The sequence below is a fragment of the Pan paniscus genome, chromosome 2, assembly GCF_029289425.2.
Source record: "Pan paniscus chromosome 2, NHGRI_mPanPan1-v2.0_pri, whole genome shotgun sequence".
NCBI classification, from domain to species: Eukaryota; Metazoa; Chordata; class Mammalia; order Primates; family Hominidae; genus Pan; species Pan paniscus.
The window spans coordinates 117688170-117705796 of record NC_085926.1 but is presented as its reverse complement, the minus strand read 5'-3'; the positions used below and the strand labels follow the sequence as shown (position 1 = coordinate 117705796).

Here is a 17627-nt window from a genome sequence, read left to right as displayed (position 1 = left end):
TTCTGGGTGTGACTTGGGTTTTAGAATTAAGTAAAAATGATTTAAATTTTATTATTCGCCTACAAAAATTAGTCAGATCTATCATTAGTTATGCCAAGTACTGAAAAAAATGTTGATTGTATCTAAATAAATATCTAGCAGTTAAGTGCTCTTTTCTCAAAAAGAAAAATTTTAAATTTAAGTTCACTAAACATAATTTTAAGCAATAATTTGTTTTTGTGATTGTTTTGTTTTTGTTGGGAAAAATAAGTTTTGAATGATTTTTTAAAATGTGATTATATTGTGAATGAGTACATATATAAATAGTCTGCACACGTAATTGATACTATTTATTTATTTATTTTGAGACAAGGTCTCTGTCACCCAGGCTGGAGTGCAGTGGTGCTATCACAACTCACTGTAGCCTTGAGCTCCTGGGCTCAAGCCATCCTCCCACCTCAGCCTCCAAGTAGCTATGACTACAGATGTGTACCATTACATCAGGCTGTTTTTAAAAAAAATTTGTAGAGATGGGGTCTCACTATGCTGCTCAGGCTGGTCTTGAACGTCTAGCCTTAAGCAATCCTCCCACCTCAGCCTCCCAAAGTGCTGGCATTACAGGCGTGAGCTACCTCTCTTGGCCTTAAATTTTTCAAATATAAATTTAACTTGAATCTTTAATTCAGTCATTATTAATCTTGCAGTGAATAAAAATAATAAACCATATACTTCCTCTTTTCATGTATAAAGTACAGATATACATATAGTACATAAATATATATATGTTATATCTGCGGTATTAAAATTTCTTGTAGCAAGGTGATTAGGAAAAAGGATGTCTAAAATGTCTCCTTTAAGGGCAAAATGAAGAGAGGGTAAGAAACAGGGCTCTTTATCCAGGGCTGTGGACCATGAATATGGGGAACCCAACACTTATCCCACCACACACACACACACACACACACACACACACACATTATCTCAGTAACTCGACTACCTGTTAGGACACCATCACTTGATTTTCTTAGTAAGGGAATTTCCTCCATTCTTCTACCTTTAAGAAATAACTCATCTCTTAGCCCTTACCTATGTGATTCCCAGGACCAAAACAGAATTATATCATAGTTAAGTCAGGTTTGGTCAAAGATCCAAAGCAAAGCCCACTTTTCCACTGTCTTCGTTGTTCATACTACACCATTACTTGATACATGCGTGCGCTGAATTTTTGCCATTTTTGCCTCTTTTCCCTCCTGCAGTTTAGACCACCGGGCATTCAAGTGCTTCATATTCACTTCATTCTGATTCTCTTCACGCTTCCTCAACAGCTCTTTTAGAACTTCCAGGCGAATCTCCTGCAGTCTTCAAGTAAATTACAAAACATAAAGAAGCATATGGCATCTCAAACAGAGGGCAAGGGAACAGCTGCCACAGACAGGCTCTTCTCTGTGGGCTGGTATCATATTCATGTATTGCCAAAAGACCACTCTGGCAAAAGTATGACAGATGAATTGAGGGCGTGGGGGAGGCAACTCAATAGAGACTCTCTATATAATAGGAATATTTATGGGTGTAGTTCTCAAGGATGAAGAAGAGTATGCCAGGCAGATGGGGTAAAAGAAGGGCTCTCTAGGCAGATGGGCCTAAAGGAACAGTAAGAGGTTTGTGCACAGTGCCAGGTTGAGTGGTATTCCTGGAGGGTTACATAATAGGGGGAGTGAAGAGGAAATGCGGTTCTGGCATGCTATCCTAAGGAGTGAGGTGAAAATGCCAGTTCCTGGCATATAATAGGTACTCAACAAATGTTTGTTTCCTTTCCTCCTACCTTCAACTTGTTCTCCTTGGGCTACCTTGCTCATGTGCATCCAACAATGCACAGATGACTTTGTTACCTGTACCTCCAGCTTAGGTATTTCTTTTTTCTTTCTTTTTTTTTTTTTTTTTGAGACAGAGTCTCGCTCTGTTGCCCAGGCTGGAGTGCAGTAGCCTGATCTAAGCTCACTGCAGCCTCTGCCTCCTGGTTCAAGCGGTTTTCATGGGTCAGCCTCCCGAGTAGCTGGGACTACAGGCACCCACCACACCTGGCTAATTTTTGTAGTTTTGGTAGAGATGGAGTTTCACTACATTGGCCAGGCTGGTCTCGAACCCCTGGCCTCAAGTGATCCCACCTTGGCTTCCCAAAGTGCTGGGATTACAAGCGTGAGCCACCATGTCCAGCCCAGCTTAGATATTTCTGAACCAGAATTTCCATCTATTTGAATCTCCAGTCGCCGCTTGACAATTAAAAAAACAAAACAAAACCCTACTCATTTGTTCCCCCAGAAGTCTGTCCCTCTTACACCTTCTTCCCGCTGCTAAGGATCTCTCCTCGGAAATGCTTCTTGTATTCCCTAGCTCATGTCTGGTCATATCACTCCTAAAGTGGACTCCTAGCTGCTAGTCTGTCCTCCTTCTGATCTTTGCTCCACCCAGCTGTCAAGGTTTTCCTTCCTAAAACAGATTTGAACATACATTTTACTCCTGCTTAGAAATTCATACCTGAATTTATTCACTTACTCATTTGTCAAATATTTATTAAGTGCCCACCATATGCCAGGCAGGAACAATGATGTACAAGATAAAACACCTTCTCTCAACAAGCACTGTTCTGGTGGAACAGGCATAAGAACCGACATTTCCCACACAAGAAGATACATACCAGGCTAGAAGAGTGAAAACTCTTCGTGGAAGAAGAAAGGATAGGGCAGGGGGAAAAGAGGGAACAGGTGGGGAAGCCTTCCTTAGAGGAGCTGTTAACTCAGGGTTGGGATTTGCTACATTGACAAAGGAAAAGCAGGGCCTCAGCAGGGGAAGCTGAATGTTCAACTCAAAAGGACTGGAGGGACAGCAAGATGTCACACTGGCAGGGTTTCTCAGAGTGAATGCACTTGAGAGGGGCGAGAGTGTAGTGACAAATGAGTATGGAGAGGTAGGCATTTTTAAAACTAAGCCACACACCCCAGTCACCTTTCTCTTTAGAGTTAGAAATGCTAGGTTCAATTTTCCATGTCACCACTGACCTCAATCTCTTCAATGGTAAAGTGGAGATAATAATAGTACCCTCTTCATGAAGTTGCTGTGAGCATTAAGTGAGTTAATGTATACACGAAGTGCTCTAACAACAGTCTCAAATTTAAGAGTGCAGCATAATCTGGAGGGCAGGTTCTGACACAGATTGCTGGGCCTCAACCCCTGATTCAGTAGGTCCTGGGATGGGGCCTGATCACCTCATTGCTACCAAGTTCCAAGGTAATGTTGATGCTGCTGGTCTGTGGACCACACTTTGAGGTCTATATGCTTAGAACATCATCTGACACATAGTAAGCCCTCTATAAGTGTTCCATGCTCTATAGATATCTTCTTCTTCATCTGATATCATTGACAGAACTCCTTATAGTCCACTCGTCATCATCATCATCATCATCATATTATTATTATTGACAGAGCTCCTTACCATTCACTTATCATCTGATATTGACAGAGCTCCTTATAGTCCACTAATCATCATCATCATCATCATCATTATCATCATCAATCTGATATTATTGACAGAGCTCCTTATAGTTCACTGGGGCAGGAAGGGGCAGGAAGATGGGCAAGGAGACGGTGCAAAAAATCTCAGATCAACACTTCTCAAGTATTGGTCTACCTGATAGCTTCTGATATTATTGTCTGATATTGCTATCTGCCTGATGGCTTCTTACCTACCCTTCAAAACCCAGCTCAGAAGCTACCTCCTCTTAGTAGTTTTGTTTCTCAAATCGCCCACCTTAAATAGAACTAACTGTTCTTTCACCTGGGTTCCACCAAGCACTTTTTGTACAGAACAGCACATCACCTGATAGACACAGCCTGAGAGGGGTTGGTCTAACTAAGATCTTTTGTCCCTTCCTTGTCCACCTTCCCTGCCTGCTCCCCCTGCCCCAGTGGACCATAAGGAGCTCTGTCAGGAAGAGCAGTTTCCTATTCATCCCTATTTTCCCAACTCACAGCACAGAGTCTAGCATGTAAAAGGGACTCAAAATACATGTATTAAAATTGCCCTCAGTTTAACAAATGTATTTGCTTTCTCAGGTGACGCCTTCACTCTGGCCAGATACATTTTTAACAGTTTTAATGCCTTTTGGAAAGACACATATCTTTCCAAAGTACAATAATAAATTTAAATTTCTGCCAACAGGATTGGGTATTTGACACCTACTTTGCCCAAACACTATTTTTTTACTAAATTGCAAGCTTTTATCAAAACATCACAAAGCCTAGATTCAGGCTTAATCTGAAGGTGTTGCAAAAAATTTAACATATTCCAAATTTAGCACCAAGCTGAGACTCTAACTCTCTGGGTCCCTCTCTTGTGTGTAAGAGTCCTTGGTAGCATTGCTTAGAGCAATAAAGTGCGTCAGCACAGCCTAGCACAAAGGACAAACTCAGCAAACGCCCTTCCTTTGTTCCTGCTAGAGAGTTATAATTTTTTGGTTTTCATAATCTCTTATCATTTCCACATATCAGCAACAACTCCATTACTGAAAATATATCAGTTAAAATGATTGAAAACCCAACCACAAGTACCTCAGCATATTGTTATTTATGTATATTGTTATATACTCATCTCTTAATGGAAGAATTCCATAATTTGTCTTTTAACTAGGAAATGCCCCATCAGCTCTATCTAGCACACAAGGCATCCTGACTGTGAACCCAGTGTCTTGGGTCGGGGTGGGGGGTGGGTAAGAGCTAGGACTAGTGCCAAGGCTGTTTGAAGGGGTATGAAGAAAGCCCAGGCACCGGGACAGTGGCGCTGGGAATGAACATGAAGGGACAGTTTGAAAGGTGCTTTGCAGAAATTAGTTGGATTCTGTGACAGTTAAGATAGATACTAAAGAGAAAAGGGAAAAGAAGAATCAGAGATGCCCTTCAGGAGTTGTTCAAACCTGGGTTCCATGCTGAGCTTCTTCAAACACACAGAGGGCATTCTACATTTTTATGTTTTTGGAGAGAAAATTATACAGAGCTTCTGGACCACATCAGAAGCATGTGACTGCTCCTGAAAGAACCGGATGCCCAATTTCCTATCTCTATAGGTTGAGGATTGCTTTTCAACCCATACATTTGGGAGAATGCTTTGCAGATATAAAGTATTAACATTATTCCCACCAGTGCAGGAACAGTTGTCTGGGTGATAGAGAACCTACTTTTCAATCTCCTGCTCTCTGAAGGCCCACTCCTTCCTCTCCATTTCATTCATCATCTTCCTCCTCTTCTCAAACTGGGAGGTGTCACTCAGAGCGGGGAGAGTGGCTTCCCAAGCACGCTTCTTGCGGGCTCTTTCTATCATCTCCACCTCAGCTTGTCCTGCTGGGAGACCCCGACCTGCAGGATAAAGCAGCACAGCTTAGGAACAAGTAAGCTGACCCACGCACCCCCCAGTATATAATTAACTCCCTGTCAGTTCCTTTCCTCTTCTCCAAATTCAAGGGCCATGACAGGATAACATGACATTAGGGAACAGCCTCTAGATGTGCCTCACAGCTTGTGTTATCTGTGCCCCACTGCCTCTTGCTAGCAATTGAGCCATAAGACATTTTAGTTGCATGTAGAATGCTGGAATGCATTTGAAGAATATTAAGTGACTACTGAATAATCACACCTTGGAATGCTCTGTAATAAACAAATTTATATACTGAAATACGAGGCATTTTCAGAGCCCCGAGGTGGGAAAAATATGGGGTAGGGAATTTGTTGGATAAAAGTGAAAAATATATACTTTTTTTTTTTCTTTTTTGTGAATCAAGGTCTCACTCTGTTGCCCAGGCTGGAGTATAGAGATGTGATTACAGCTCACTGTGGCCTTGACCTCCCGGGCACAAATGATCCCCCAACCTCAGCCTCCCAAGTAGCTGGGACTACTGGCATGTGCCACCACACCTGGCTAACTTATTTTTATTTTTTTGTAGAGACAAGGTTTCACCATGTTGCCCAGGCTGGTCTCAAACTCCTGGTTTCAAGCAATTCTTCCGCCTCAGCCTCCCAAAGTGTTGGGATTACAGGTGTGAACCACTTGGCTACATACTTTTTAAAAAAATAACAGAAAATGAAGACACTAATCACTAGCTGAGAATTCACCATCTTTGGGTTTTGTCCCCACAGTGAATGTAAAATTTAGGGCTATCTCTTACCTCCAACTTTAAGAATTCAAAGACACAATACCCGTAGGTCAGGCAGGAGGATGTGGCCACTGGATATGTCTCCTGACCAGCTCCGAGACACTGGCTGAGACCTAAACCAACGTATGCCTCCCTGGATCAAGTTTTGAGGATGCCAGCACACTTAGGTGCCTAGCACCTCTAAATGTGGCCTTGCAAAAGCAGGTAAAGGAAAGGGAGGCTGGAACAAGTTTCCTGTTTGATCACTGAACCACAATAAGCCAACCTTTGTTTTATTTTCATTTAAAAATATAATTATACAGAAAAATCTAAGGAAATAAGTAATACGTCATATTTCTACCACGTACAGTAGGGCATGCCTAAGATTTGTGTCTTATTTCAGATCTTTTGTAATGTTTATGCTTTTAAAAAGCAAATAAGTAATATATGAATTCACTATCTCTTGTTTTTAATATTAGGGTATTGTTAGCCAGGCGTGGTGGTGGGTGCCTGTAGTCCCAGCTACTTGGGAGGCTGAGGCAGAAGAATCACTTGAACCCCAGAGGCGGAGGTTGCAGTGAGCCAAGATCACTCCACTGCACTCCAGCCTGGGTGACAGAGTGAGACTCCGTCTCAAAAACTAAATAAATAAAAATAAAATAAAATAAAATTAGGGTATTATAGAGAAGGCTAAAGTTCTGTACTCTGCTTCCTCATTCTGATCACCTTCCCAGAGGCAGTCACAATGATGCATTTGGTGAGGAGTAATACCACCAGCTCATCTTTTTACTTTTATAGATGTATAAAGAAGTAAATAAATCTGTATACAAAATACCACATATATCTATGTGTATATATGTATATCTATGTATCTACATATTATTTTGTGGGTCTTGCGTGGCATTTTCTTTAGTAACTTAAAAAATAACTATGAAAATCATACCATAAATATGCAGACTTAACAACTGTACACATTTTGTCATATATACTTCACATTTTTTAATAAAAAATTGAAACCTTATAAATAAAGCCGATGTACCTTTTAACTACCACACTGAGCCCCATTCCCTTCTCCCATTTCCCCAAGAAAACACAAAAAGGAATTTGCGGTTTTCTATTCAATCTTAACATTTTATATACAAATTTATGTGTCTATGAATTATAATAATAATAAAACCTAACATTACTTAAGCATTTTTATTATGCCAAGCACTTTTTTTTTTTTGAGATGAAGTCTCGCTCTTGTCACCCAGGCTGGAGTGCAATGGCACGATCTCGGCTCCCTGCAACCTCTGCCTCCCAGGTTCGAGTGATTCTCCTGTCTTAGCCTCCCTAGTAGCTGGGATTACTTACAGGCACCTGCCACCACGCCTGGCTCATTTTTTTTGTATTTTTAGTAGAGACAGGGTTTCACCATGTTGGCCAGGGTGATCTCAAACTCCTGAGCTCAGGTGATCTGCTAGCTTCAGCCTCCCAAAGTGTTGGGATTACAGGCGTAAGCCATCACGCCTGGCTATTTAAGCACTTTTATTATGCCAAGCACTTTTCTAATGCATTTAATCTTCAACAAATCCCTATCACATAAACATAATTACGCCTGTTTTACAAATAAAGATACTGAAGAGCTAAAAGGCTAAGTAACTTGCACATGGCAGTCTGAACCTCGTATTTTTGTGCACTATACTATACTTCCTGTCTAGTAAAAGCAAATATGAACCAAAAATGAATTCTATAGAAGCAAGACACAGTACTGATGTTTATTTAATATTTACATACATGGTATTGTACTATAGCTATTCATTCTGCAGCTTGCTTTTTTTACTCATCTTTGTTTTGGAAGCCTAGCTGTACTGATATATACAGATCTAGTTTCCTTCTTCCACTGTAAGGCTTTATTACAATTTAAGCTATCTATCTTCTCAAATGACATTTAGATTGCTTTTAATTTTTTGATCATACATAATGTTGCAACAAACATCCTTGTACTGGTCTCATTGTACCATATGTGAGCTTCTCTAGGATTCTTAGAAGTAGAAATGCTAGAGTCTAGCAGCTACATCATAAAATATGATCATTTTTAATTCTGGATATTGCTTAATTTACCCTCAGAAGTATATTTTTGCCCCTGCCTTCTGAGATCCCCTAATGGTTCCTCTCCCATGGTGCATGCTTCACTTCCTCCCACATTGCATCTGCCCAATCTCAGCTGCTTTTTGCAGTCCTTACAAATATTTACTGGTTCATGAATTACATATATTTTTAGTTTTACTGAAAATGGAGTTTGTGGGAGTATTGTTGTTTTTGCTTTTGTATAATTTCTGGGAAGAGAAGATGAAAAGTGCTAATTTACCCAGGCATAGTTATATTGAGAGTGGGAATCTGGATTAGAACTACTCGAAGGTATAAATTATTTGAGGGAGAAGTCTTATCTATTCAAGCATGAGTTTCCCATTGATAAATATTTTCTCTCTTTTCACCAAATCTTTGTTTATGTGCTTAAAGAATAATTTATACTTTTCACCATAAATCCCTTGTACATTTTTATTAAGTGATTCCCTAGGCACTTTGTTATTCATTGCTACTGTGCATGTAATTTTTTTCAGCCAAGTGCGGTGGCTCACCTGTAATCCCAGCACTTTTGGAGGCCAAGACAGGAGAATTTCTAGGTCCAAGAATTGGAGACCAACCTGGGCAACATAATGAAACCCCATCTCCACAAAAAAATATATTTTTTTAATTAGCGTGGCATGGTGGTGTGGACTTGTGGCCCCAGCTACTTGGGAGGATGGGGTGAGAGGATCACTTGAGCCATAGGGTTTGAGGCTGCAGTGAGCTATGATCACATTACTACACTTCAGCCTGGGCAACAGAGTAAGACTCCATCTCTAAAACAAATAAATGAATGTAATTTTTTTCAATATTTTTTTCTTTTTTTTGGCAGAGTCTTGCTCTGTCACCTAGGCTGGAGTGCAGTGATGCAATCTTGGCTCACTGAAACCTCCTCCTCCTCGGTTCAAGTGATTCTCCTGCCTCAGCCTCCCGAGTAGCTGGGACTACAGGCATATGCCACCATGCCCAGCTAATTTCTCTGTATTTTTAGTAGACACGGGGTTTCACCATGTTGGCCAGGCTGGTCTTGAACTCCTGACCTCAGCTAAATAATTTTTCTTTTCTTTTTCTTTCTTTCATCTTCTTCTTCCTTTTTTTTTTTTTTTTTTTTTTTAAGAGACAGGGTCGCACTCTGTTGCCCAGGTGGGAATACAGTGGCAAGATCATGGTTCACCATACACTGTAACCTTGAACCCCTGGGCTCAAGCAATCCTGCATCAGCTTCTTGAGTAGCTAGGACCACAGGTGTGCACCACCACACTTGGCTAATTTTTCTTTTGTAGAAATGGAGGTCTTACTATGTTGTCCAAGCTGGTCTCAAACTCCTGGCCTCAATCAGTCCTCCTGCCTTGGCCTCCCAAAGTGCTGGGATTACAGGTGTGAGCCACTGCACCTGGCCTCAACAATTTTTCTAATTGGATATTTCTCTCATATAGGAAAGCGACTGATCTATGTTGACTTCTTGTTGAACTCTCTTTTTAGTTCTGATAATTTATTTTTCTAAGAGAGCACGTGTGCAAATAAGGATAGTTTTTCTGCTTCTTTCTAATCACCATGCCTCCATTTTTCTCTTATCTTGCTGCACTGACTCAGTGTTCCTCAACCAGGATGCTATTGCCATAATGGGCAGATAATTATTTGTATGAAACTCCCCCAAGCAGTACAGGATGTTTAGTATCCATGCCAGCCTATTAGCTATACCCTGTCCCATGAGCTAAATACCAGAAGCACTTCCTATCATTATTACATAGAAAAATGCCACTCATATTCCCAAATGTTCCTGAAAGGAGAGATCATAGCCAGGCTTGATAAACTCTGGGCTAAGATCTCCTCTACGTTGTTAAATAGTAGTGATAATGAGCATTATCAATGTCTTTTCCTTTTAAGGTAAAGCTTCTGAAGTTTCACCTTTAGTATGATGTTTATTACAGGCTGTGGTAGATACTCCTTATTAAGTCTCTAAAGTTTCCTTCTGTTCCCAGTTTATTCAGAGTATATGTCATAAATGAGCACTGCATGCTATAAAATACTTTTCCTGCACCCAGAGGATTTTTCCTATGTTTTCGGTTAAAATGGTAAATTACATGAATGGCTTTCTGGTATTGCAACAAACTTGAATTTCTCTGATTAACTCCATTTGGTTATAAGTCAGTCTTTTAAAATACAGCAAGATTAGATTGCTAGTATCTTATTTAGAATTTTTTTGCATATTTCTTCATATGTGAGATTGGCCTGTAAGTTTCCTTACTAGTATAGTTGGCCCTTCATATCCATGGTTCTACATCTGTGGATTTGACCAACTGCAGGTTGAAATTATTTTTTTTTAAACTGTCTGTTCTGAACATGTACAAACTTTTTTTCTTGTCATTATTCCCTAAACAATACAGTATAATAACTATTTATGTATAATCTACATTGCATTAGGAATTATAAGTAATCTAGAGATTAAATATATGGGAGGATGTGTGTAGGTTATATGCAAATGCTATGCCATTTTACATAAGAGACGCGCATCCAAAAATCTTGGTAGGGTTGGAGGGTCCTAAAATCAATGTGCTACCAATACTAAGTAATAACTGTACTGTCCTCATTCAGTTTTCAAATTAAGGCTATACTGGTCTCATAAAATGAATAAATTAACTTTTATTCTGTGTTTCCTGAAAGAAGTTGCATAAAACAGTTTATTTGTTCCTTAAAGGTGTGGTAAACTTACCTGTAAAACTGTTTAGGCCTGGTGCTCTTAAAAGGATTTTTTTTTCTTTTTACCAAGTCAATTTCTATAGTTACTCTTCTATTCAGGTTTGTGATTTCTTCTTAAAACCAACTTAGTAATTTACATTTTCTTTAAAAATTGTATAATTTATCTAAGTTTTCTTTTCTTTTTTTTTTTTGAGACAGAGTCTTGCTCTGTTGCCCAGGCTGGAGTGCAGTGGCATCATCTCGGCTCACTGCAAGCAGAGCCTCCCGGGTTCACGCCATTCTCCTGCCTCAGCCTCCCGAGTAGCTGGGACTACAGGCGCCCGCCACCATGCCCAGCTATTTTTTTTTTTTTTTTTTTTTTGTATTTTTAGTAGAGACGGGGTTTCACCGTGTTAGCCAGGATGGTCTCGATCTCTTGACCTCGTGATCCACCTGCCTCAGCCTCCCAAAATGCTGGGATTACAGGCGTGAGCCACCGCGTCCAGCCCCTAAGTTTTTTTTTTTTTTTGATTTATGTATTTGAGACGGAGTCTCGCTCTGTCACCCAGGCTGGAGCACAGTGGTGCAATCTTGGCTCACTCACTGCAACCTCAGCCTCCTGAGTAGCTGGGATTACAGGCACCCACCACCACGTCTGGCTAATTTTTGTATTTTCAGTAGAGACAGGGTTTCACCATGTTGGCCAGGCTGGTCTCAAACTTCTCACCTCAAGTGATCCGCCTGCCTCAGCCTCCCAAAGTGCTGGGACTACAGGTGTGAGCCACCACACCCAGCCTTTCTAAGTTTTTAAATATAGGGCAAAAGATATTCATAGCACTCTCGTATTTCTTAAGTTGTTTATTCTGTAGTTACTCTGTCCCCCTTTCTATCCCAATACTCTGTTTGAATCTTCTGTCTTCTTTCTTGATGCTTCCTACAAGAGGCTTGGCTGTATTATTAATCTTCATTAGAAAATTACTTATGGCCCTAATGACCATTTCTTTTGCCTTTTAAAAGATCTGTATTGTCAACTATTTGTTTCAACTTTATTATTCACTTAACATGTGAAGACTGAATAGGTTTAAAATGTAAAGCACTTGGATCAGTTCTTGACACATCATAAGCACTTAATTTTATCCCCGCAGTGCTTACAGTGTCATCCTTTTTCACTGTCGTTATTTTTCCCTTATCTTTATGTAAACTTTTCATGAATGTACAGCATACATAAACAAAAACAAACATCCCATATAATCAGCACCCAGATCAAGGAATAGAATATTACCAGAACACTAGAATGCCCATGATACTCCCTTCCCAGTCTCTACCTGCCCCAAGGATAGCTACCATTCTCATTCCTAATGCGTTAATTTAGTTTTGATTGGTTTTACATTTTATGTAAATGAAATCACAGTGTAGGCGCTCTTCTGTATCTTATTTTGTTCAGCATTATATATGCAATTATATACACATCTACAATCTCCCTTGTAATCACATGTAGTTGTACTTCATTCTCATTATTATATAGAATTCCACTATGTGAATAGACTATATTTCATTCATCCATTCTATGGTTGATGGACATTTGGGTTGTTTTCAGTTTGGAGTTATCATGAATAATGCTGCTGTGAGTTTTCTTGTACATGTCTTTTGGTGAACACTCCTATGCATTTCCGTTAGCAGAATAATGTGCTCACTTTTTTTTTTTTTTTTGATGTATACTTAGGAGTGAAATTGCTGGATTGTAGGTATGAACACATTACATAAATAAATTTACTTAATCCTTACAGTATCCTATGAGATAGATATTCTTCTTATGTATGAAAATGTCTTTATCTCACCTTCACTCCTCAATAATAGTTTGCCTGGTAAAAGAATTCTAGGTTTGCAATCATTTTCCCACAGCACCTTAAAGGCAATACTACAAAATATCCATCTTTTTTTTTCTTTGTAGGCAATCTGAGTTATCTTTCTAATAGTTTTTCTAATAGTTTTTTCACTTTTTCTTTCTCTTTTATTAGGAGGTGTGAGTTTTTAAAAAATCATTCTGCTTGGTACTCAGTGGAATTTTTCAGTGTGAAGGCTAATGTCTTTCTTTAGTTCTGGGGAGTTCTCAGCCACTGATTCTTGCATTGCTTCTCTACCATTTTCCCTATACTCATGTCCTAGCCCCTACAGCTCTTCCTTTTCTTTTATCTTGTTCTACCACTATATGTTGCATTGTGGAATATGTGTCCATTTAATCTGTCATTTCACTAATTTGCTCTTCAGCTCCGTCTATTCTACTATTGAGTTCACTTTATTTCAAACGTTATACTTTTCCTCCCCCTTGATTCCAACTGGTTCTTTTTCATGACTCCCATTCTTGTTTTGGTGTTGCTATTGCCCCCTCATCCTTTTGAGAATATAGAAAGCACTTCCTAAGTCCTTTTCAGACTGCTCCATTTTCTGTTTACTCAGAAATTTATTCTTCCATTTCCTTTATTTGTTGTGGGTCACTCCTGGTGTCTCTGTTCCTTGTGTGCTTTGGGGTTCTTGGGTGGAGACCAGCTGCAGGTTTCTCTCATAAGCACCCTGGTCAATAAGCAGCCTTGACCTGCGAGTGGCTACTACCTAAATTCATTCTTTAGAGCCCTGCTCATCACCACAAGGTGAGGAGTCCAAGGCCTCATGCCCACCTGGAGCTATTTCCAGGTGGTCCTGGAAATCCTTCTACAAATGGCCCCGAGCCTGCTTCCAAAGGTTCCATGGGCCTCTTCACAGGATTCAGATTCCTGAGAGCATACTATATGCTGCTGTTTCTTCACCCTGAAGCCCAAGGTGGGGCCAAATGGCAGCTGTTCGTAGGGATGTGTGAACATTGAGAAGAAATGCTGGGGTAATCACGGGCATGCATGACACGCCCCTCAGATGTAGAGCAGAGCCAGGGTTGGGAGAGAAAAGGGCAGGCCACAGCAGGCTCTCGCCTCGCTGCTGCATTACAGTATGGAATCCCAGGAGTCTAAGAATTCCAATTTAAACTTGTCCTTTTAACTTGTTATAAAGATGTTTGTGAAAAAAAAAAAAAACCCAACATATTTTACTTAACAGATATTAGCTTGATTTATAATTTTAAAATATCTATACATATGGTAGGTGGGCCTCCCTTAGAGTCCTGGGTCCCACAAATGGTAGGAGTAGGCCTGTCTCATAGAGGCTTTTATTGACACTTTAACTTCAGTTCTGCTATGACAGTGTACCAGATTAGGTTGTTTTTTTTGTTTGTTTTTTGCCTAATGAAGCATTTCTGAGCCTCTGCCTGGCTCTTGTCCTTCTGCAGTTTAACGCCAAGTCCTTATCACACCAAGAGGTAAAGTCCAAGGCCACAGGCAGGAATGCCTGACTCTGCTCTGTCTATAATCTTTATTGGGCAGGCACCAGGCTTCAGTTGCACCAGTGTGCAGGAGAAGGGCGCTGGCCCCTCCCCTTCAGGCAGGTGACTTGGACCTGGTTCCCTGCCATGCACAGCTCCTACTCACCACCAAAGGTTCCCAGCTACTTCTTTCTTAGGAAAAAGTCTCCATTTCTACATTACGAATATTTTCTTTCTTGCTTTTAAGTGTGTCTACATGTTTATTACTTTTTTCCTGTAATTTTTATGCATTCAGAGCAGAAAGGGAAGGTTTCAGCATATTTTTAATTTGCCATCTAGGCCTGAAAGTAGAGCCTCTGCTTTAAAGTACGGGTGTTGGGCCAGGTGCGGTAGCTCAAGCCTGTAATCCCAGCACTTTGGGAGGCTGAGGTGGGCAGATCACGAGGTCAGGGGATCGAGACCATCCTGGCTAACACGGTGAAACCCCACCTCTACTAAAAATACAATAAAAAAATTAGCCAGGTGTGGTGGCATGCACCTGTACTCCCAGCTACTCGGGAGACTGAGGCAGGAGAATCACTTGAACCCAGGAGGCGGAGGTTGCAGTGAGCCAAGATCGCACCACTGCACTCCAGCCTGGGCGACAGAGTGAGACTCCGTCCCAAAAAAAAAAAAAAAAAAAGTATGGGTGTTGATAATGCTTCATCTGGATTCATAAAGTGGGCCAGGAAACAAGAATCAAAACTAGAGCCCAGATATGAACATCTTCTTTGTCTGGGACGCAGACTTGATCACAGCTATCTGTTACAATGGGGGGGAAAGTAATCTCATTTAAAAATCATTACCATGAACCAACTATCTCTATGTCCTTGTAGGAATTAGTTAACCTCTCTGGTTCTCAGTTTCCCAGCTATTAATACAACTAAGTGAGTTACATAAGCTAATTTCTAATAATTTCTAAAGGTAGTCTCACTTATTAATTTTATAGGTTCACATAATATAGGCCTAGGCCAGATTTTATTACATTCTAAGAGTTAATTTCTGAGCCTGAAAGATATTTAGCATTTCAGAGATAATGTCAAGTCATCCAAATCATCTTATAAAGTATATAAGGGAGGATTGGTAAATTAAGATATCTTGGCAAATTAAGATAATATGACATACATAGGAATGTGCATTCAGTATTTTACACTCAAAGCTTATGTTTAAAGAAGTATGATTGCTCAATGAAAAGGAAGTGGTTCACTAGGAGAGAGAAATGAGAGGACATAGGTGAGTAGTCAGCAAAGCAACTGCAACATTAAGCTGAAATTCAGCTTCACAGATGGAGTACGACAAAACTACTTAAAATAAAAAGATAGTATCTTTATTTGACCAGAAGTATCAGAAAAATTATGAGTCTATGAAGTTGCTGTACTAAGACACTTTATATAGCAACACTGTAAACCACAATTGCCTGTACATGGGCCATTTGAACAGCATGTGTGGTTATCAGCATCGTCATCTGCCAATAGTCAGGAGATTTACCAACTCACCCCAAGTAAGCGTAGCCAGGGTCAAGAGCTCAGGGATTGAGTCCTGACATACTACATACTCTGGAGAGTATGGATCTGTTTGAACGTCAGCATCCCGATAATCAGTCTGAGTGCCCACAGTAGACTTTGAAGGGATGGATAGGTGCTTAGTAGAAGTAGGAGGAAAAGTGTATGGTTCTGCCCTAAAAGAGAAAAATCAGTTTAAAAATTGAAACCTGTTATGGTCACTTAAAATATTATATAATCAAGTAGAAACAAATCTTTGAAGCTTTGTCAAGTCCATTCCTCTTTTAAATGTTGACAGGTACAAAATCATGAATCCATTATAACCAGGATTATGCGCCCAAATCTTGAGAGAATTGCCTTGTTATTCTCACCTCTGCCAGGAAACTAAGTGGGTCAAAGTACCATGGTTGACCCACAGAAGTGCCTATTTATATGTGTGTCACTGGGCAAGGTTGTAGAACAGAGCTATTCTAGAATGCTGTACAGCACTTCTGAACCTGTTCAGCATTACTACATTCTCTGGTTTCTTTCTTCTTTGTTTCAGTTCCATACCCACTCTCTGTTTCCCTCCAGAAATATGGGAGCAGAGAAAAGAGAAGAGATGGTTTCTGCTGAAAGAAAGAAAGAGAAAAAGGAAGGAAGGGAGGAACCAAGGCAGACAGGCAGGCAGACAGGCTCTATCTGGATAAATGATTCAATAATTAATGCTGGGATCACTTTGTTATTAACATGTGGGAAAGTTAGCTTGTCTCTTGCAGAAAAATTAATTCCAGATCTTTAAAAAAATTAATGTAAAAATGAGACTATAAAAGTACTAACAGGAAACATAAGTCAATATTTATACCATCTTTGAGTGAAGGTCTTTTTAAGCCGGGCTTAAAAGCCAGAAACTATAAAAGGAGATGATCAATAGAATTGAGGGTAAGTTTCAACTTCTATGCCTCAAAATATCACAAACAAATTTAAAAGGTGAATGGCAAACTTAGAAAAAGGTTTTGGAACATATATGATAAAAAGTTTAAATAGCCTTTCTATATAAAAAGCCCTTGTAAATCAATTAGGCAGTTAAATACCCCATGGAAAAATGAGTAAAGGAGAATTCACAAAACAAAAAGTAAAACTTCTAACAAACATATGAGAAGATAATGAAAATAACTAGTAATCAAAGAAAAGTAAAACAGCAAGATACTATTTTATGCTATTTTATCACATAAGCAAAGATTTAAAAGACTGAAAGTACCTAGCATTGATTATGTTGTGAAGAAACAGGCCTTCTCATAAACTGTTGATGGAAATACAAATAGGTACACCTAACTGACAAGTTAAAATACGCTTTGCTCCAGCGTTTCTTTTTTTTTTTTTTTTTTTTTTTGAGACGGAGTCTCGCTCTGTCGCCCAGGTTAGAGTGCAGTAGCGCGATCTCGGCTCACTGCAAGCTCCGCCTCCTGGGTTCAGGCCATTCTCCTGCCTCAGCCTTCCGAGTAGCTGGGACTTCAGGTGCCCGCCACCACGCCCGGCTAATTTTTTTTTTGTATTTTTAGTAGAGACGGGGTTTCGCCATGTTAGCCAGGATGGTCCCGATCTCCTGACCTCGTGATCCGCCCGTCTCTGCCTCCCAAAGTGCTAGGATTACAGGCGTGAGCCACCGCGCCCGGCTGCTCCAGCATTTCTACTCCTAGGAATTTATTCTAGGAAATAACTGGACAGGTATTCAAAGATATATATGCAAACATGTTCATAAAGTCTCATTTATAAGAGTGAAAAATTAGAAACTTAAGTGATCACATCAAT

At 40.0% G+C, this 17627-nt stretch overlaps 1 protein-coding gene across 6 annotated transcripts in view; it reads right to left on the bottom strand.

Moving 5' to 3' along the window:
* The window catches only part of CFAP91 (cilia and flagella associated protein 91), a 65161-nt gene that overhangs the window by 36352 nt on the left and 11182 nt on the right, over window positions 1–17627 (bottom strand). For all 6 annotated transcript variants that reach the window (XR_001337960.4, XM_034957160.2, XM_034957159.4 and 3 more), the window contains 3 exons: window positions 15831–16012; window positions 5208–5385; window positions 1181–1338 (listed from right to left, as the gene is read on the bottom strand). Coding sequence is in view for 5 of the 6 variants with exons in the window: in XM_034957160.2 (XP_034813051.2) it covers window positions 1181–1338; window positions 5208–5385; window positions 15831–16012 (518 nt within the window). In the remaining variant the exon portion in view is untranslated. The remainder of the gene's footprint in view (window positions 1–1180; window positions 1339–5207; window positions 5386–15830; window positions 16013–17627) is intronic.